General features: G+C 44.7%; 1 protein-coding gene across 5 annotated transcripts in view; it reads right to left on the bottom strand.

The window, feature by feature from the left end:
• The window catches only part of TSC22D3 (TSC22 domain family member 3), a 62,391-nt gene extending 44,165 nt beyond the window's left edge, over positions 1 to 18,226 (bottom strand). Inside the window, exons 1-2 of one of the 5 annotated variants that reach the window (XM_084870535.1) lie at positions 18,111 to 18,226; positions 16,164 to 16,589 (exon numbers count right to left, since the gene is read on the bottom strand). In XM_084870535.1, coding sequence (XP_084726661.1) covers positions 16,164 to 16,483 — 320 coding nt within the window. In that variant the 5' untranslated portion in view covers positions 16,484 to 16,589; positions 18,111 to 18,226. Of the gene's footprint in view, positions 1 to 16,163; positions 16,590 to 16,832; positions 17,131 to 17,195; positions 17,368 to 17,526; positions 17,636 to 18,110 lie in introns of those variants that run through there. The other 4 variants (XM_084870534.1, XM_084870533.1, XM_084870536.1 and 1 more) reach the window with 4 other exon arrangements.
• Between the last annotated feature and the right edge of the window lie 4,159 nt (positions 18,227 to 22,385).

Here is a 22,385-nt window from a genome sequence, read left to right as displayed (position 1 = left end):
TGCGGCTCTTTGGCCCCTTGAGTGTGGCTCGGTGTTAGAACCACTTCTTCAAAATAGACTCACCCAGGCCGAAAACCGACTTCTGTGCATGGGCCACAAAGTTTCAATTGCACTGTACGTGTGCACCCGCACATGGTATTTTGTGGAAGAGCCACACTCAAGGGGCCAAAAAGCCACATGTGGCTCACGAGCCGCGGTTTGCCCACCACTGACCTAGAGAATCTATGATTGATGAACTGACTGGCAAGAAATGATTGTAGAACAAACGGAGCCAAGAATGAAGGAGGGCTAGCTGGTAGGGAGCAGAGTGTGCAGTGGTATAAGTAAGGATGCTAGGGCACTGGGCAAGTGTGTGTGTGTGTGTGGGGGGGGGGTCCTCTTTATTCACTCTCCTCCCCGCAGTCTCCATCACAATGGAGATGCTGGTGGGTACATGGTTGGCAAAGGCCATTGGAGATGATCTATGTAGGGAGCTCTGAGCTCTTATGCTTGGGCCAGTAAGGAACTTTCTGGTTAGTGAAGTATCACCTACTATGACTTATAGACTCTCACCATATAAACCAGAGAGGGATAACTAACTTGGAATAATTCAGAATACAGTTAAATACCAACAATATTAAACACCAACACTCACCAAACAGATTGGTTTTTGGTAGCTCCTCCATGCATACTCTACCCTTGGGGGTAGAGTAGCTCTATATAGCAGCCATCAAATTCTCAAAGGGTCCCCAATTGAGTCATGCTACAGTAGGTCTGATGCATGGGTTTACCAAGAAAGTATGTTTCTAAGACAAGGTGCCAGTCTTATCCCTGTTCTTAGGCTCTGTTTTAGATCTGGATGTAAAAATGCAAGACCTGAAAATACCCCTAATTAAATTGAGAATTTCTGCTAAGACAGACATGAAGAACTCAATAAATGCATTCTGGATTGAATACTTGAGTTTTGGAACTGAAGGGGCTACTGGGAGACATTTGGTTGAGGGACTCATAAGCAATTGCACATTGACCATATCCCCAACACCCTGGTTCTCATTACTAAAATAAGCCCTTCATCCTTCAGTTTTGAAAATTGTCTCTAATGTTCTATTCAGCCTGGACTCCCTCTTGGTGGCATGACTTTTAACACATTTACCATGTTCTCCTCCCCTTTTCTCATTCATGTTAATCTCATCTCCTCCACCCCCTAATTCTAACATTCAGAGGTTCAATGACTTTTTCAAGTGTCCATGCATCCCATCCACACATCAAGATTTTAGAAGCATGGTATTCCAGAATACCTGAGTTAGAAGAGACCCTAGAGACAATCTTGTCTCTCCCCTCCCTCATTTTGTAAGTAGGGAAAGCAGCCCTCAGAAGGACAGGGAGTTACTTACTCAAGCTCAAGCATCAGGTTGGTGGCAAAATCAGGACTCGAACCCAGGTCTTCTGGATCTAAATCTGACCCACTTTCCACCACCTCAAGCTGTAGCTCCTCCAGGAACTGTGCCTCCTCAAGTTCAGAGACCTCCCCAAGCTGGGGCTCCTCCACAAGCTGGGGCTCTTCCAGCCTTTCCCCCTTCATCTCACTACTGCCTAGGAAAGCCTTGATTGCCTGGCTGAGGTTGATTCCTCCCTCTCCTTCCTTTCCTCTCTCTCCTCTTTCTCTTCTCTATAGCTTCCAGGCTACTATGGGAGCAACTGAAAACTCTCCCAAGCTCAGAAGAAAAAATGCTCAGGGAGCCTCAGGGCCAGCCTAAGCTGCCTTGGCTGTGGAGGCTGGAGGAAGTTCCCTGCTCTAAATGCCTTGGGGGCTCCCAGGCTCTGAGGAAAGGCTGACACTCCTGGGGCGAGCGCTGCCCTCCAGATCTTCTGTCGAGGCTGGGCCAGCTTCCTAAACTAACTCCCAGACTGAAGGGGAGGGCCGGATCCTGGGGTGGGGGGTGGGAGGGTGACCCAGACAGCAGCTCTGCCAGCCAGCCCCTGTGGTTGGAACTTTCAAAAAGACCAATGTTTCAGCAACTGATTTCTTTTCCAACCCGAACAGCAGGCCTTTCTGTCCCCCTTGCATGACTGTGGCTGTGGCATGCAGCCCCAGCCTGTGCAGAAGCAAGATTCCAGGGCTGGGGCTCCATAACACCCAAACCACCGGTCAATTCCATTAAATAGAATCAAATTAAAAAACACGGTTTTTGGCATCAGGTGGATCCAAAGCTGGTCTCCTGGCACGGATAGCTTGTGTACCTACTGGGATGGGATGTGCACAGTCGTGTAGAGACGAGAAATTGGAAGACCATTGGATTAGAAAATCAGGAGATATGGTTTCTCTTTTCAGCTGGTCACTTATTGGCTGTTTGGTTTAGGGAAGATACATACCCCACTCTGGGCCTCAGTTTCCTCATCTGTAATTGGAGAGTCAGACCAAATTCTGCAAAAGCCCTATGAGTTCTGTGTATCTGTGTCTCTGCCTAAGATGCATGTGGAGGCAGAAGGTGCCGGCAGCCAAACCTGGAAAAGTAGAAGCTCATTGTCTTGAAGAAGCCTTCCCTGCCACCTCCACTATGTTCTAGAATCCTCCATTTGCTAGCTATGCCAGCAGGGTGACCGTATGCTTCTGTAAGTTTTGATCTCTGGTAAAAATTTCAAAGCTCCCAGCAGCTTTCCCTTCCCCATGCTGGAGGAAAACCTTCTCAGTCATTTATACCTGATTGTGGATAAAGAAAGTTCAGAGAGCAAGCCTTGACAGGGAGAGAGCTTGCCAGACTGGGTTGCAGGTGTTAACTGGCTCTAGTCTAAGCAGGAGAGGGTGTGTGATTAACAGAGCTATGGGAGGAGTCAGTGAGCAGACTGGTGACAAAGTGAGGCAAGGCAAATCAGGGAAGGTTTTGTTCTGGTTCCACATATGACTTGCCTAATGGTAAGAAAGCTTTGCTTGACTGAGTGCTTCCTGGGAGCATCCTCTCTTTTAACCTTCTCAACCACACTTCCCCCATTTTCTAGATGAATAAGCTGAGGTCCAGAGAAGTTGACTAAACACGTCAGAGTCTGTCATTGGTAGTCTATCAAATGGGAAGGCCCTGTGCTTTATGAGCACATAGTGGCTAATGTCCTCTGCTACTTAGTGGCCCCTCCAAGGCCTTTGAAGGCAAGAGGGGCCCATCCTAGCTCTCCCACAGGGACCAGCACCTCCCATTCTACTCTAGGATCCTGACTCCCCAGGACTCAACAGCCCTAGGCACACCTTGCAGCTAATACTAGAATATACTAGCAAAGCCTCTCACATTTAAAATATATACTTTTATTGATTTCAGAAAGGAAGGGAGAGATAGAAACATCAATAAAGAGAGAGGATGATTGATCCGCTGCCCCCTGCACACCTCATACTAGGGATCAAGCCCACAATTTCCTGACTGGAAATCAAACTGCAACCTCGTGGTTCATAGGTCAGTGCTCAACCACCGAGTCATGCTGGCCAGGCAGCCTCCCACATTTGAATAGGAGACTGAAGACACGGCATTTTGGAGACATGGTCATTTCTGGGGTGCAGTTTCAAGAATAATTTTCAAGCATTAGCTCTTTATTCTCTTCACTGACTTTCAACTGTTCACCTGGCAAGTGATGAGCTCTCCAAAGTCTCCCTGCTCCTGATTTTTAGATGATAGACCATTATGGCCCTTAGAGAATCACTCTGCCTAACTAAAGGCTGCTTGATCTTGGAAATGAGAAAATTTCCTTGGGGGTTTGCTCCTGAGGGCTTCAGTGATCCGAAAAAGCATCAAACCCCACATCTTTGGGCATTAGCAGTGACTGGGTTCATTTTTCCTTTTCTGGACACTGATTTGGGGCAAGAATTACTCACAGTGGGGCATATGAAGTGCCAAGGTTTTCCAAGGTGAATTTTCTTTTTGTGGATTTCCTAACCCTGAGGGAAGCCCTGTTAGCTTGTATCCTTGCAGCTTCCTGCACTTTCCCCTCATTATGTTCAATTGTAATGATATGATTATATGTGTAATTATTATTTGATGTCTGTCTCTACCACTAGTTTGTAAGTTTTCTGTCACAGGATCCTGCCTAGTTTTTTGGTTGTCACTGTAACTAGCCTGTGTCTAATCTTTGTTATGCTCATGGAAGAAGAAATCATCCTCCTCCACAAGTATCAGGAGTGGGCAGTTTTATTCCATTGCCCTTAGGGGTGCTCCCCAAAATTGTTAGACTATGGGTGCCCCTACTGAGGTTAATTTAGCCAGGAAATGAGAATGCTAAGGATATGGGAGTGGATTCTAATAGCTCCTTAATCTATTCCCCCACACCATTTCAATCCCAGTAGAATATATCCTCATTTTAATGACTGATCTCCAATGGAAATTTTTATAAACATTTTTATTTTGAAAGTACTTTAATCTATCACACATTCACTTTCTTTTTCCTTGGAAGCACCTGCCTCTGACTTCTTTGCTTTCCCCACCTGTCCCTTTCTGTCTATGGTCCTTATAACCAGCCATCACACTTTTATCCAGTTCTTTATCGTTACTCTCACCACCATCTCCAAATTTATAAATTAATATAACATCCCATGGTAATTTCATCTAGTTTATTTTAATGCTTGTAGTCAGGAAATGCTTTCTGCTATCTAATCTCAATTCTTCATGCTACAGTAGAAGCCTGTTTCCTCTTGTTCTGTTCCTATTGTGGTTTGGAAACAGCTAGTCACCATCTCTGAGTTGTGACTTTTCTTGTATATGAAGATTAACCTATTTTTTTTCTTTACCACCCTTCACCCCACCTCTGGGATCACTTACTTAGTTCCTAAAGCCTAGCCCCATAGTCCCCTGAAGTCTCAGGTTTACCTTCTGTTGTCTAAGGAAATGTTGTCAGCCTTACCTGGACCCTTTACAATAAGAATCCCTTGGATCATAGTGGGCTCTCAGCTGTCACCTGCCTTGTCATTGTGGTAAGGACATCCCTCTCAAATGAAAGCTCTTTGGAGCTCCTCCATCAATTTATTTGCCCTTCTTAGAGGTGTAGCCTCCTATTCTTCTTCATTTAGGCTGTTTTTTGGGGTTTCCCCCCCCCCAAACAAATATCTGACATTTGCAACCCAGAAAATAAGTGCCATAATAAGTGCAGTCTGAAGCTCTGTGCCCCACTGCTTTTGTACAATGAGAAGCATTCATAACTTAGAAGGAGGCCTGCAAAGGGAAAAGAAAACCTAGAAGACCCTCCCATTTCTTTTTTCTTTACAGTAAATAATTTACAAAAACAAATTATCCTCCCCACAGGCAATAACCACTTTATCAGCAGTCCCCAGGGTCAGCCTTTATACATTTCTATACTGTCATGGACTATTTTTAGCAAAGGATGACATTAAGTACTAGTTGCTCTGTGGACTTCAAATTCATTTCTTCCTCATGTGAGAATGTTGTCAGTCCTCTCATTTTGGACCTGCTGGCCATAACAATATTTCCAGGGGTGTGAGCAGCTACCTACATAGTATGACTTCAGGGGTTCCTTTGAGAGTCTTATGCCTAAAAATGTCTCATTTGGTTTGGATGATTAGCTCAAGTATCACTTCCACAGGAAGCCTTGTTTGATCCTTTGTTATACTCTCTGACAGAAGCTATTCTTTTTCTCTCTTGGCACTTAGTTTGAAATTCATTAGTGTGATTATTTGGTTAATGTCCTTCTCCCTCACTCCACTGGCTATTCCATGATGACTGTGACCACGCCGTTAGTGACTTTCCCATTCTATGCCCAGTACCTAACACTGAGCCTGGCGCATGGAAGGTGTGCAAGAAATATTTGTTGTTGATTAAATCGGTTTATGAACTTAAGAATTTGAATTGTCTGGAGCATTGGGGGTGTGAAAGGGTGTGGGCACGGATGCTCAGGACACTACCTGGGGTAGAGGGTTCCAGAAAACCAGGGTGAAGTGCTGACCATAAGCAGCACCCTCTTTCACCAAGTAACCTGAGACTGGTTCCTTTCGCTATCCCAGCTTCCTCACCTTTTCTATCTACCTGATGCTTCCCCCCTTGCTCAGCCCTACCCCAGGGTCTTCATTTATAGGGAATCTAGGAAAAAAGGGCTTGACAATGTGCAAACAAGGCTAAAATGACACCATATGGGTCCACCAACAACTTTTTTTCCCCAGAGAGACTTGGGTGAATGAGAATATATATATTCTCATGAGAGCACCTTGACACCCCCTTGGTTCTGTTACCCATTTCGGAAGGTTCTGGTAGACACCAAGAATAGAGGTGTGAAAATATGAAGCCACATTCCACAGGCTCCTCTGGTGCCCACTCTCACTGCACTACCAAGCTCAACCATCCTGGTTCCGGTGGGCTTTCTCTAAGCATCAAAGAAAGTCCCTTCTTGCTCCAAGGCCCCAAAGGCCTCAGTTCATCAAGGGCTAACCCAGGTCTCTGAGGAGAGCATTCTAGGAGCCAGCTTGCCCTGAGTCAGAGAGGGACGAGAAGTGGGCCTTTTACTCGTTCCTGAAACTTGGTGACTCTAGGTTTTGTCCCAAGAAGAATAGAAAGTTTTCCTCACCACTGCCCCACCCACACCCAGGCCAGCACCTTCCTACCCATGAGCACTGCTGGACTGGCAAGGTTCCCTTCCCCTTTCCCAACCAGAAAGCCCACAGCTGCTTCTTTCCACAATGCCAAAGACAATGCATTCTTTAAAGGCCCTTCTGGAACTGCCACCATAAAGAAACTCCCTCTTCCTAGTTTATTTTGCCACTTCCCAAGCTCTGTACCTGCAGACCGAGGGTGCCATAAGCTTGAGGCCATTCTCTCAAGCAGCAGGAAGTCCAGTGGGACTGCTTTGTTCCAACCGGCCTTGGATACAGCTGCTTCACTCCCCTAGCTTCACTATCAGCTCCCTACAGCCCAGTCCTAGCTTGTACCACCTCCCATGTAGATAAATCTGTGGTAGGCACTCAATAAAGGGAATATTGGGAGAAAAGAGAAGCTGGAAGCCTGAGAGGGGTCTCAAGAAAGGGAAATTCTGCACCTCCACCTCAGGCTAGCCAATATTGACTGGGTTCTGGCTGTGATGTGGGGGACTCGGGGTGCTCAGTTCTCCTGAGACCTGAGTGGGTGATCTTGAACTTGTCTGAGGATTTATGTGTCTGAACTTTGAATACATAAATATACAACCATGCCTGCTAGTTATTCCCATACCACCTTTTAAAAAGCGTTATTTTCTTGTTTCTTCCTCTTTCTCTTACTGGAGAGAAGTGTCCCGAACTACCCTTAGCTGGTAAGTCATTTACCCACTGGTAACACAATGGGACAGGCTAGTAAAGTCAAGGGAAGAGAAGAAGAGGACCTACTGGTTTAGTTACAAACTTTGAGCTAATGTAATATTAGATTGATGGGACTATTCTGTGTTGCAGATAGTCAAGTTAGCTTATTAGAAAAACATGTCATAGAATCTAGCCAGTTTGATTTCATAGGGTTCTCAATTACACTATGCTAGTAATATAACTTAACTGAATGGGCTATGAAGGGAACTAAGAATCATTGTGAATTCAGGCCAGCTTAGAGACTTTGAGACTTCTTGGAGAATGAACTAGAAATTGGTTCTTGGGACATCCGTTATTTATTTATTTTTTAAATATATTTTGATTTTTTTTTTTAACAGAGAGGAAAGGAGAGGGATAGAGAGTTAGAAACATCAACCAGCTGCCTCCTGCACACCCCCTACCGGGGATGTGCTCACAACCAAGGTTCATGCCCTTGACTGGAATAGAACCTGGGACCTTTCAGTCCACAGGCTGACGCTCTATCCACTGAGCCAAAGCTCCTCCCACTTCTAGTAAACCCTTCTGCTTGGAGTCCCCAGAACAGTCCCTGAACCAACAAGCAGATACAAAAAGAAGAGGAGCTTCTGAGATCTGTTCTGGGGCCCCTCTAAATGTACCAGGCTGTCCCCTCAGAAATATACTGTCAGATTATATCAGGAACCTACTACCACCCCACCCCCCTCTATACCTGAAATGACACTAAGCTCACAGCAGCTCACCTGCCTGCTGCTGAGTGTGGAAGTTCTGGAGGGATCACCTTTGCAGCCTGTTACTAGCCCAGTCTGAGCAGACTGCTGGCCTGACCTAGGGAGAGCAGGCTTTTCCTTTGGGAGTATGATGAGCTGGACTTAGATCCCCAGCAGGCTTCTGAATGCCTGGCCCCTTGATGCCTCAGTAACTTATCTCTGTTACATGAGGCACTAGGCACGAACATGTGAGATATGAGTCAGGGCCCTCTAGCTGGCCTAGGCCCAACCTAATCTGTGAGTGAGACTAAATGGGAGGTGTGTGGGGGATTGACTGGGGGGGATGTAAACCAGGTAGGAGACTCTGGAACCATTTCCCTTCCTCTCACTTTTCACTCCCTTCTTACTCAGGGGTAGCTGTAGCCAATCGCTGGCCTAGAGAACTTGGCAAAAATCCGAACCAGAACCTTAAACTGTGACAGCTGTTCTCCATCTCCCCTGAAGAGGAGACAAGAGGAAACGGGTTGAATACGCAAGGCTATTTCGTGAGTAAATTCTTTCGAGGAAGGATAGGGAAGGTCCCTGTAGGGCTCTGTCCACAGGCAAGGGCCTGATTTCAGGATGGGCCTATTTAAGGAAAGTGGCTCCCAGGGGAGGAAGGCTGATAGCCTGCCTAGGGCATGACTGACCAAACAGGCTTCCAGCTCTTGTTTCCCCTTGGGCTAGTGTCTGTACAATGGGAAGCTCCCATTCAGTCTCCTGTGCTGACTGCGATTTCACACCTCTTACACTGTTACCAAAGGAGCAATAGCTACTTTGGGCAGGGATTTACAGCTAGAAGATAAAAGTGAATCTGCCTTGCCAGCTGATAAGATTCTCTCCTGCATGGATTAACATTTGGAAAAGTTTACTTTCTACTCTCACAGACCCCCATGTCATCCCCAATCTGAATCCTTAGCTAAACTAGATTGTGGCATGATTGACTATGGCCTCTATAAGCCATTTATTCCTGCCCCACTTCATATCTAACCTGCTTTGAGGCTGGGATCTAACCTTCTGGCCTTCATGAGGTTCCCATTAGAATCCCCCTAAGGAGGGCTAGCTGTACCAAAGCAATGGCCCCTCAGGGAAACCCTAAGACTTGTCCCATTATTGCAAGCATTGGGACAGCACAACATGTCCTGGGCTATTATTGCTCTCTTCATCTAAAAGGGAAATTTTGTCTTTTTGACCTCTGTGGTCATGGAATGCTCTCCCTTGAGTGCACTGAGGCACACAGAGTGCCCCACCAAATGGTCCCAAACTTCATCCCACTCAGCATGTTGGCTTCTCTGGGGCTCAAGAGGTAACATTGCATGACACCAACACTTTGTTATGTAAACTCAGCCAGCCATGGCAGACTATGGCTTTGTAGTTATCTTGAGGGATGTCTTACATAAGAGGAGAAAGTTCAGGTAGGAGCAGAATTACGATGAGCAAACAGTGCAACAGCCACCACTGGTGCAGATACTACCAACCTCATTCCTTTCAAACAGCCCACAGGTGGGGGTAAGTGTTATGCTGGGCTCCATCACTCAGGGGACCCGGAATCCCTGGCAGCGCTGGCCAAACACATCCACCTCCATTTACCCAGACTGCCTGGCCTTCAGGACTTTCTGGAAAGGAGCCAAGACTCTACCTGGAATTGAGAGCTTGTTAGTTAATCTGGAAGTGCAAATATAAGAAGGAATGTTAACCCCTTCTTCAGTCAGGGAAATAAGGTCACCCTAGGAAGAGGTATTTTCTGAGGTGTGGACTCAACTGCGTCCACTCCTGGCAACCTGGAGAAATAGGTAAATTCATGCTCTGTTCTTGCCACCTTTCTTTAAGATCATGAACCTTCCACCCAGACCTCTTAAGCTCTCATGCTATTCACAGCCCCATACTGTAGCAGGACTTGTCTTTCTACCTTTCTTCTCTAAACTTGGCTCTCCCACATCTATTCACAGAGAACCCTACTCCCTGAGAGTTGTTATACTGAACAAAATTCTAGTAAACAAATGCTCACAAAGTAGTCAATGATGAGTAAAGATGTCATATGTTAGTCTTTTAAAAAAGTAAACCCTGGGAAGTAAACCAGGGTAGGCCCTAGCCATTGATGAGACACTAAAACGTTTGCCAGTCCCTTATTCATGAGCACCCAGAAAGCATATCACCCCCTCCCATATAAAACTTGTATTTCCATCGCTTTGTTAAAACTTCTTAGCTTTCTTTTCATTATAATCACTAGCACTAGGAGCTGATCAGGGAGAGGGTATTCTCCTCAAAGAAACAAACATTTGTTCCTTTCATGAGAGTTACTTCATTTGTATGGACTGACTCTGATTAGAGGACCAAGAAATTGGGTTGAAAAGGAGGCACTGAGCAACTACACTGCTAGGTAGAGACTCAAAAGATTTGAAAGAAGGAACTCAAAAAGCTAATGGTACATCAATGTTCATAGCAGCATTCTTAACTAAAGCCAAAAGGTGGAAATAACACAGTGTCCATGGATAAATGCATGGATAAACAAAATGTGGTATATACTGAAATATTATTCAGTTATAAATAGAAATAAAATATTGATATATATTATGACATGGATGTACCCGGAAAACATACTAAGTGAAACAAGTCAGGTACAGAAGACCACATGTTATATGATTCTACTTATTTGAAAATGCTAGAATAGGCAAATTCAGAGACAGAAAGTAGAATAGAGATTACCAGGGGATGGGAGGGGGCAGAATGGGGAGTTATTGTTTAAGAGGTACAGAGTTTCTATCTGGGGTGATGACAAAGTTCTGGAAATGGATAATGGTGATGGTTATACACAGCATTATGAAGGTACCTTATACCACTTAATTGCATACTTAACATGGTTAAAGTAGCAAATTTTGTTATATACAATTTACTGCTATATATGTAGTATGAGATATATATATATATATATATATATATATATATATATATATATATATATATATATATAAATTCGTGCATGGGGAGGGGGGTGTCTCTCAGCACACTTGCACCCTCTCCAATCTGGGACCCCTGGGGATTGGGCCTAAACCAGCAGTCAGACATCCTTCTCACAATCTGAGACCACTGACTCCTAACCATTCACCTGCCTGCCTGCCTGATCACCCCTAACCACTCTGCCTGCTGGCCTGCTCGCCCCCAACTGCCCCCGCCTGCCAGCCAGATTGCCCCCAACTGCCGCCTTGCAGGCCTGCTCTCTCCCTAACTTCCCCCGACTACTGGCAGGCTCTCTCCCAACTGCCCTCACTGTCCACCTGATTGCTCCCAACTGCCCAGCCTGCCGGCCTGCTTACCCCCAACTTCCCCCCACCAGCCTACTTGCCCCCAACTGCTCCACCTGCCAGCCTGCTCACCCCCAACTGCCCCCACTGCCAGCCTGCTAGCCCCCAACTGGCCCACCCTGCCAGCCTGCTCACTCCCAACTTCCCCTCCACCCACCAGCCTGATCACCCCCAACTGCCCTCCCCTCCTAGCCTGATTGCCCCTAACTACCTCTGCCTCAGCCCGCCACCATGGTTTTGTCGGGAAGGACATCCAGTAGAGCACTAAGGTCACTCATAGGCAAAAGCCTCTTAGCATGTGGGATTTACATGTGCCTCAGCAAGAAGACAGTTTATCTCCTATCAACTTTCTCTTGAAGTATTCAAACCTTGAATGTTAAGTTGCAAATGCATTTTGTTTTTAATAGAAAATCCCTTAATCAGAGTGCCTATTCTTTGTCAGACCAATAAGCACTTAAGAAATAGTTATTTTACATTACTTTAGGCTAGGGAGGACTTTCCAAGCTTGATACCAAAAGCAAAAATCACAAAGGCAAAGAATGGCAGGCTTAACCACATTGAAATCTCTCTACAGCAAAGAACTCCATCATCAAAATCAAAAGGCAAATTAGTTGACAAAGGTTGTGATCTCTAATTCAGAGTTTCTCATGGTGTGATCAGAATACCACTGTGCAATGGGAGAGGAATTTTAGATAGGTCCTAGATAGAAAACTGTATCTTAGGCACTACAGCAGGCAGGCCTGGAGAGTAGTTTGGCCCCTTAAATCACACCTTGTAAGTAGCTACATCCTTAGATGTCAGATCCAGGAATATACACTCATGAAATCATGAACTCTGAGACTCACTTAGAGAAGCACAAAAAATGTTTTGCATTTTTTCCCCCTTGGAAACCTGATCTCTCTCTTTACTACTATATATCAACTCAGTAAGAGAGAGTGAATGAATTAGCACATGTAAAGCAATTAGAAATCTTTGCTATTATCATTTTCTGAGCATATAAGTGTGGGAACCAGTTGGTGTCAGCTCAGAAGCTTAAAGGCAGGCCCCTAAGGTTTTTAAAGGTACAAGGGAACTCCAATTCAGAATATCTCAGACTTCCCCAGGCAGGTATGTGTGCTTGGGAACCAAAGGCAGCAAAATAGAGCCGATTAAGAAGTTTTAGATAAAATCTTAGAAGTAAATCTGAATTACAGCAACAACAATGACAACAACAGAATATGGAAAAAATTTCCATTTCAGATTGCTACCCCTTATTGATCAAAGAATTAAGGCCCCTCAAATTTCAACTTTACCAGTTTTTTCATAGGCTACATTTAAATTGGAAATTTTAGCTGTTTGTCCAGCATATTATATCTGCCTCCTAAATTTTCCAGTTTTAGAAGCATATTCAAATGATAAGGTTGAGTTCCCTCATAACAGGGTGACCAACCATTCCAGTTTCCCTGGGACTGTTGGAGTTTAAACACTGAAAGTCCCATGGCCCAGAAAGGTATGGTTGGTCACCCTACCTAATAAGGATATTTTAAACATTTGGTTAGTTTCTCAGGTAATATTTACCTCTGCTTAACAATTTTTTCTTAATAGACAATTATTTAGTGTCTGACAGATCTTAGGTGGAGTTTTCGTCTGCTTTTCATTGTGAGGTATTGGGCAAGTTACTTAATTTTCCCAAGCCTCAATTTTCTTTGTTATAAAATGAAGAAGGGTGATAGTAACCATTTCATGGGTTGGTATAAATATTAAATGAGATTAGGCAGATATAATGCTTAGTGCAAACTGTAAATGCTCAATAAATGTTAGCTATTAATCTATTATAGTTATTAGTTACCTAACACAAGATTAAAGGGATGGTGTTTAGTAAAACACACCTCTCAATAGTTTAGAGAAACCATTTACATACCAACAAGCCACATGCCCATTACCACTGAGTTATGAGTATACATACAGCAATGTCCACCAGGACTTCTCCCAGACTATTAGAGTTACACACATGGTTCAAACAGAAAACAAATACAAAATCACATTTAAACCTTAATAAGGATTTTCCAAGAGTAGGTTAAAGTTGCTTTTTTACATTTTACAATTGTTACACCAACAATTAAGCAGTCATCTAAACAAAAAAAAACTTTATTTCATACGGGCTATATAACTAAGAAATCCAAGGAAGACCAAATGAGTATAAAACACACCACCTACCCTCAAACTGCTTATTTTCTTGTGTTCCAAGGACACTGGGAACTAAGCTGAGAACAAGGGAAGGGTCAAGGGAGATAACCAGACAGAAATCAAGAATGTGCCTCTCCCCTCCCAAAAATATAGGAACCCTTCCAGGAGGAAAATGGACTGCAGGAGGAGGGGCAGGGAGAGTCTCTTCTCCAGAAAAGGTAGCCTTGAAAGTAGATAAATTAAAGGGGAAAAATACACCACACCCCAACAAGAATTTGAAATAACAAAGCATTAAATGGAACAGAAATGAAATTGATGACTTAAGTATAAATACAGAAATCCAGGGAATAAATGAAGTAAGAAAGATAAAATTTTCTCTCAGGAGAAGTCTTTCCAGCTCAGATATTGGAAAAGTCCCATGACCAGCAATAATGGTCTCCTATTTCTGCTAATGAGCATGTCATTCTAGGTAAAACCTAAAGCAAATTCAGAATTCCCAACCTCAAATATCTCAGTTATCAAGAAAAAAGTAAGAACTATTTTGTCCTGCTAGAACTAGAAGGCTGTTACCACAGGCCCCTGTCACACTCCCCAGCCTTACAGAAAGAAAGGCTTATCTGTTTTGGACACTGAATTCCTCTGATCCCAGGAGTCAAAGTGCTCAGGTCCACATTTCCAACAATTTGCTCTGCTCCCTCCAACAATGCCCTCAATACCCCCACGCCCCTACCCTATATTATTTATATGCTTTGCCAATAACCAAACCCCAATGGACAGGTGTCAATGGACTAGGTGACAAAGTAGGTCTTACCATTTGGAGAAACCCAGACAGCCAGAAAGCCTCCCAAGGTGTGGCACAAGTGAACACGTTCAGTCTCTTGGTCTCATACCTCAGTCTCACACCTCATTCACGTAGATCCAACTGTCCTAGGTCCCGAGCCTAGTAACCCAACTGAGGATGTGTCTCCTCTTACACATCAATAAGGCCGTTTGGGGGCAGTTTCTCTCCTAGTTAAAAGAGTGCAAATGTGACAGGAGTTCTTTCTAGGTATCTCCATCACCCCTCCCCCACTGCCACTCTCCTACCAAGCTGAGCTGGATTGTTAGGAGCCTGTTAGGGCTTTTGCTCCGTGGGGTTACAGCAGGTGTGATCTGAATACAGTTATACTAATCTTTCATCAAAATGAAGATTCCCTAAAAACACACTACAATGAGGCCTGGTTTTTTTGGTCTTTTAAGACAATGAAATACATTTGTACCTAATGTGAAATAATAAATGATGAAGAGCTTTGATGGGGTGGAAAATACCTGAGAAATACAACTTGTTATGATAATGCTAACATATTCAGAAGCCCTGCTTGTTCCCTCCTGAAACTTTAGGGGTTGCAGTGGTAAACCTGGTCTGAACACTTAAGTGAGGGTAGCTCCTGCCTATTTTGATTGCTTTTAAAATTCCCTTTTTGTGCCTCACTGAAAAACCGTCCAATTATCAAGTATTCTGTGGTGCTCACGATTTCTTATTACCTTGTCTGAGCATACCACTTGCCAATGACCTGGACTCTCAGAACCAGAAGGTACATTAGAGACTAGAGAAGTCAGGTGACTTGCAGTTCATACAGTGAGGCAGGGCTATAACTTGTACTACATATAACCCAGGTCTTCCACTACGGGGTTCTCTTTCATGCATTTAACCTGCATCATTGAGAAAAAATAAAATGCACACCACACACACACACACACACACACACACACACAGACACGCACACCTCTACCCTGTTATAATGGTTCCAAAAACACCAAACCCACTGCAATTGGGTTTTCTGAAGTTGCCTCCCCTGTCTCAAATTGCCTCAGTTGTACCCCCAAGACTGGCTCTGACCAGACTGTCTCAGACTAGAGGACTACCTTATAGACACCTTGGGGCTTTCCAATGTGTTTCTTTATTTCCTCCCCTATCTCTTCCTTTTGCCCTTCAGCAGGATTTCTAGAAAGTCTGGCCCTCACTCTCCACACCCCAACAAACATCTGCGATGACATGGATTCATCCACCCTCCCATCCTAGGATGCTCTCTGGGCTGCTTTTAGCCATCATTGGAAATTGAAAGACGTGACATGGAGGAGGTGGGGGTATCCTATCCAGTCTCAAGAAATTCTCAAGGCTGCATAATTTTTCTTATTTCCCACCTGCTGCACATCAGCAGCCTCTTAAGTTTGTCTTGATATTTTCTCTGGCCTCACTGTCAGTCAGTGGCATTCAGTAATTTCAAAGCCCCCAAAGTTTCAATCTGAGTTTGCATACTTAGAAATGGGCTTTTGTGAAGGGTGGAACTCAGATCCTAAGAGCATCTCACAGAAGAATTTCCAAAGTGGCAGCGGAAATTATGCATTGCAGGAGGGGGTGCCCCCAGCTACTTCCAAAACATCTAGGGATCTAGCCACTTTCTAGGCTCCAGCACCTTCTTAGGAAAGCCTTTGCAGGCGCACTTACAGAGTTCCCACCTGCCAGACATCCCCTCCACCCCGCAGGACTCTAGATAGCCCTTGGGGTCGGTCACAGCAGCCTGAGAGCCCAGCCTCCTTAGTGCCCCTCATGAAATTCCTGGGAGCCCCTTTTGCCCGAGGTACAACAAAGCTGGTGCGAGCCAGGACGCATGCCCACCCATCTGCTCAGACACCCACCTGTGGAAGAAGAGCAGGATGGAGAGCATGGTCTGGTCGATGTTGCGGTTGCAGATACCCTCGTTGAGCAAGTAGCAGGGGTCTCGCAGCACGGGCTCTAGCGAATCCTGCCGCATTATGCTGTTGAGCTTGTCGGTGTTGAGGTTCTCAAAGATCAGCTTCTCCTGAAGCTGCCGAAAGTTGCTCACGGTGGGGCTGCCTGGGCTCTTGTTCTGCCCACTGCTGTCTCCCAGGAGCCCACTTCGGTGGGCCAGGTCCAGGCAGCAGTTGCAGCAGTCGAGACCGACAGGTGAGCGGCAGTCGGTCTTGGGCTGGGCCATCTTCTCGGGCTCGGGGGCCGCCTGGCCTGCCAGGTCTGGGGCGGCTGGCAGGTGCGCGTCCGCCGGGTTGGCCTGAGGAGACTCCAGCGTGTCTGGAAAAGGCAAGCTGAGAGAAGAGTTGGAAATTAGTGCCTCCGGCTAACCACCCTCGAATTGGCCCCCTTCTGGCAGGGCTGCTCTGGGTTCGAATAGAAACAGCTGGACAAACAGCTCGGAGCGGATCCTTGGGGCTCACTTCCTTTTCTTCCTCCTCCTCCCTCCGCTAGAGGCCCGGGCCGCCCCTGAGGTGCCACACTCTGCCCCGGCGTCTTCCCAAGTTTCCCAAGTGTGAGCAAGACTCGGGGCGGACCTGTGGCAGCAGGAAGGGAGGGCGGCAGGGCGGCAGGGCAGAGGGGGAGCCGGGGCGAGCCCTCTTTTCCCCCTGTTCGCTCCCTCCCTCCCTCCTCCACTCGCTGGCTCACCCGCTCTCGGGCTCCCCTGGGCTGCGCCGGCGGAACGGTGGCAGGAGCCCAGCGAGTGAGCGAGCGAGCTAGCGAGCCGCACGCCCCGGAGCCTGCACGGCCGTGGCAGCGAGTAAATTCCCCCCGGGGGCTGAGGAGTCCGCTCCAGCTTCCCGGGGCGGGCGCCGGCCCTGAGCCCGCTCGGTCCGGCCCCCAAACCCCCGCCCCGCCCCGCCGCACCCACGCGCCCTCGCCCCGCGGGCGGCTCGCACCCCGGCCGCTCGGTGTGCCGCCTCAGCTCAGGCTCTCTCGCCCCTCGCGACGCATCCTCCGCCCGAAATGGAAGAGTAGCCAGGCGGGGGGCCGCAGCACCCTGTCCTCCCGCTCGGTGGGAGGGCGAATATCCCGATCCCACCGCGGACGGGTCCCCCTACAGGAGAGAGGCCGCCCTGGAGAGCCCTACTAGTTACAGCCGACGCCGCGGCCTCCACAAACCTCTTTGGGGCGGGGGTGGGACAAAGAGAAACGTCTGCTCCTGCACAAAGTCTGAGCGTGTGGGACACACTTCAGGACTACCCAGTAAATGCCTTAAACGAAACTCACAGAAGCACGATAAAACTCTCCTCAGTTTTGTCCCTTCCTTCTCACTTCACTTCTCTTTCCCTCTCTCCCCCCACTTGCTGTCTCCTCTCTTCCCCGAGCCCCGCCTGAGGAGATCGCTGTCCGGGCTTCCGGGAATGCGAGCTCCCCGGCAGGCTTTCTGTTGCCGAGCCTCTTCTCCCTCTTTTTTTCCTCTCTCCTCAGTTTGCCCCTCTCTCCTCACTCACTTCAGTCTTTCTGCGCTTTTCCTCCCATTCTTTCTTTCTTTTTTTTCCTCTTTCTTTATCCATTTCCGCTTTTTTTTTCTTTTTTGCCCCCTTTCTTTACTCGTTTCCTTTTCTCCTTTTCTGTATTTCCTCATTTACCCCTTTCTGCCCCAATTTTTCTTTTTCTGTCATGTACTTCTTTCTTCCCCTTTTCCCCCCTCATTTTATTTTCCCTTTCCTTTCCTCACTTCAGCACACCCCCTCTTTCGCCTCAGTTTTGTCCATTTCTCTTCACTTTTCTTTCCCCACTTTTCAAACTTGCTCTCTCCCGCTTCTTTTTCCTCATCTGCCAACGTAGGTGACCTCTGCCCTTAGCCTTACCCTATTAAGACCTGTGGTGATTGGTTCTACAGGAGCACAGGAGTGTCCTGAAACTGCCAGCTGAGGGGTTCTTGGCTCTGAAGAGAAGGTTCCAGAACCCCTGACTTAAGGTGAAAGGGGAGCTTTGTGGAGAGCAAGGCAGATTGGTGACTGGGTCATACCCCAGCTTTGTGAGATGTAGGGATGTGTGCTGTGGTAGACTTCTAAGACTTGGAGACTTGGAATACTTTGACTAAATAATTATTGGCTCCTCAAAAAATTCAAAATATTTATGATGTCCAATTTTCACATAAAATTCAAATGGATTTCAGTTTCAGTCAGCACTCCCCACCCCCCTTCAGCTCCCTTCACAAGGCCAAGGCCCTTGCAGTAGAAGCAGTATATATTGCCATCTTGTGTTTAAACATTGAACGTTTTCTGCCTGGGACATAGATATCTTTGGGAGAAGCCAGAGGTGCCTCCTAGTGGAATCCACAATGCATTGGTTCTGAGAGTAGGAGGAAAGAGAAGACAGATACTTTACACCAGCGTTTTTCAACCGCTGTTCCGCGGCACACTAGTGTGCCGCGAGATGTTGCCTGGTGTGCCGTAGGTGCAGACAAGACAAGAATTTTATAATTTTTCACTATTTTGTTTACTTAATATTTCATAATAAAGTAATTATAAAATACTTTCTTTGTGTTTATTTGATTCCTATTCAAGAGAATTACTTTATATATAGTCAATATAGGCACAGAGTTAAATTTTTTAACATTTTCTAATGGTGGTGTGCCTCGTGATTTTTTTCATGAAACAAGTGTGCCTTTGCCCAAAAAAGGTTGAAAAACACTGCTTTACACCAGTGGTTCACAACCTTTTTTTGGCCATGCCCCTCCTAAACATGTTTAAAATCCTGATGCCCCTCCCCCTGTCACATATAATTCTTATTATTTTAAAAAAATGAACTCCTATTCCGTGGAGGAAGCATAAAAGGCCATTAACTTGGTCTAAACAAGCTTTCAAAGAACATGGCATCCATGAAAGAGAAAAATAAAAGAACAAAAGGACAGTTAAAGTGCTGAGGAAGAAATCACTATGAAATTGTTTTAAAAATAACAATAATATGAAGTGATATGAAAAAATGGCAAAGAAAGCTTCAGAACATATAATAGAGGACTTAAGTGCATAAATATGTCACTTTATATGTATATACTGTATATGAGGCCCCTAGAACCATAAGAAATGCAAAAAATTCACTGTTAATAAATCATTCTTGACTTGCCCCCCTTAAAAATCAAATCGTCTCTTCCTGTGGAGAGTGTGCCCCACGTTGGGAACCACTGCTTTACACTAAGAGGGTCCATGGCCAAGTGATACACCTGGACACCAATCTGGGCAGAGCCATCTTCTTTCTAGTGGCGCTACACTTGCCTGAGTCCTTGTAGATTGGACTTCCATAATTTGAAATTCCCTCCATGTGCCACAAGCATCAGCCCTGTGATCAAGATAAAAGGACAGCCAATCACTCCTGTTCCCAACAGATCTTATGTGGGGTCTATAAGGCCCTGTGGATGTTATATATCCCCACAGATTCCAGAAATGGAGGGAGGGTAGTTATCTCTCTGCTGTAGTGACCCGAAAATCAGAAACAAGCTTTACCTCTGGCTCTTGACAGGATCCCAAGATCAGAGATGAAAGAGGCATTTGGGGTTCACTGTCCAAACCACCAGAGCTAAGAATATAGTACCTGTGTTCTCACAGACTGCTGAGCATTCTTTGGTTTGATCTCTCAAAAGCCAATCTTTTATGTATGTTAATTTTCCCCTTTCTCTTTTTCAATGTATTTTCTTTTAAAATTATACATTAATTTTCCCTTTTCTTCTTTGTTATCTTTTTTTAATGTTCTTGGGTAAAAGCCAGAGGACATAGTTGAATATGAAATTTCATATGCATTATGTAGACTTATGGCCAACTGAATTGTTTTTTAATTACAGTTTTTATGAATTTCCCTTCTGTTTATAATGATTTAATGTTAAACTTTATAACAAAATATATTAGCTCCATAAATGTTTGTTTAAGTTGTGTTGTAAGAACTGGGGGAACCTTTTGTTCTTATATTTGCCTTAGCTCTCTTATCTTGATGAATAACCTTGGGACGAAGCCCTGGTTTTCTTCTTGGCATTTGGCTCCATTAAACTCAAGATTTTGTCCCCTTGACATTTCTCTTGCAGTCCTTGCTCTCAAATAGTATTGTTAATAATTCAGTACAACTTTGCATACTTTATCCAGGTATTTGCATATAAAGGTGTGTGAAATGGCACTTTTATCAGTGTTATTTTCTTAATCTCAGGTGAGGGACACTTTACTTTTTCCCCATAAAGATTAATAAATGATTACCATTTTAATAATTTTTTTTTTAAAAAAATAGTAGTGGTAATAGTATAAGGCCCTGGTACTCAAGAATATCTAATTTTTAGATCTTTAAGTACTGATTTATTTTACTATCATTTGGTTTCCCATCCTCCTATTACAACTTGGATTTACTGTATTCAGAATTCACACATTTTTCTCTTGCTTAAATTCAAATACATCCCCCCCTGTGGAAGGATTCCAACTAGAAGTGTTGAAATGGTTACTTCTAAGGAGGAGGTGGGATTAGGTGTGGGGGGAAAGAAGTGAAGGAGGTATATTTTCTAAGTTTTGTGAAAAAAAAATTTTTTTTTTTATTTTTAGAGAGAGAGGATGGGAGAAGAAAAGAGAGTGTGAGAGAGAAACATTGATATGATAGTGAAACATCTATCAACTGCCTCCTACATGCTCCACACCAGGGATTGAGCCTGCAACCCAGCATGTGCCCTGACCAGGAATTGAACTAGCAACCTTTCAGTGCACAGGACGATGCCCAACCGCATGAGCTACATGAGCCAGGGCAGGACTTTCTAGTTTTATTATTTGCCAAAAAATTAGTATGTTTTGCTTGTATAAACTAAATATTTTTATTATAAAATACATGATTATTTTAGAAAATTGCTAATGCAGGATGTTATTATCCTCTGAATTTTTAAGTCTTTATTCCAGACCAAACACCTTATAATATTGATAACAATAGTTACATGAGTGAACCTTTACTATATGCAAGGCACTATGCTAAGAGGCTTTACAATTGTTTACCATTTATTCCTCATAATAAGCCTATGACTTGACCTTATTTTACAGCTTGTTTTTTAGATATTAAAGAAGTCTCACTTCTGGGTAGTCAGCCAAAGAAATCCAAAACACGAATTCAAAAAGATACATGCACCCCTGTGTTCATTGAAGTATTATTTACAATAGCCAAGATATGGAAGCAACATAAGTGTCCATCAATTGATGAATAGATAAAGAAGATGTGCTACATATATGTGATAGAATAGTACTAGACCATAAAAGCAATGAAATCTTACCATTTATGACAACATGTATGGACCTAGAGGGTATTAAGCTGAGTGAATAAGTCAGACAGAAAAAAGACAAATACCATATGATTTTGCTTATATGTGGAATCTAAAAAACAAAATAAATGAACAAACAAAACAGAAACCAACTCATAGATACAGAGGACAAATTGATGATCACCAGATAAAAAAGGAGCTTGGGGGAAAATGGGGGAAAAAGATAAAGGGTTTAAGAAGTGCAGTTTTCCAGTTAATAAGTAGTCATGGGATGTAACGTGTACTATAGGGAAAATAGTCAACTAGAGGCCCATTGCCTGGATTTGTGCACTGGTGGGGTCCCTTGGCCTGGCCTATGCCCTCTCGAAATCCAGGACCCCTTGGGGGATGTCAGGCTGCCAGTTTCAGCCTGAACCCTGCAGGCCAGGCTAAGGGACCCCACCAGTGCACGGATGCACCAGGCCTCTAGAGATGCATATAAGATCTTTGGTTAATCTCTTCCTGTCCTCTCCCTTCTCCCCTTTCCTCTGAGATCCATCTGTCTGTTTCATGTTTCCATGCCTATGCGTTGAGCATCTGCCCCCTGGTGGTCAGTGCGCATCATAGTGAATGGTCATACAGTCACTTAGGCTTATATATATAGAGATAGCTACCAGTTGGATGGTTGAATGGCCGTTTAGGCTGATATATATATATATAATATTGTAATGACTATGGTATCAGTTGGGTACTAGACTTCTTGAGGTGATCACTTTGTAAGTCTTATGAATGTCTAATTGCTATGCTGTACACCTGAAAGTAATATAATGCTGTATATCAACTGTAATAAAAAAAAATATGGCAAAAAAAAAGTCTCAAAATTCAC

The sequence above is a fragment of the Pipistrellus hanaki genome (genome assembly GCF_964339955.1).
Source record: "Pipistrellus hanaki genome assembly, chromosome: X".
Taxonomy (NCBI): Eukaryota; Metazoa; Chordata; class Mammalia; order Chiroptera; family Vespertilionidae; genus Pipistrellus; species Pipistrellus hanaki.
Note: the sequence above shows the minus strand (reverse complement) of the source record. Positions and strands in the feature narration are given on the sequence as shown.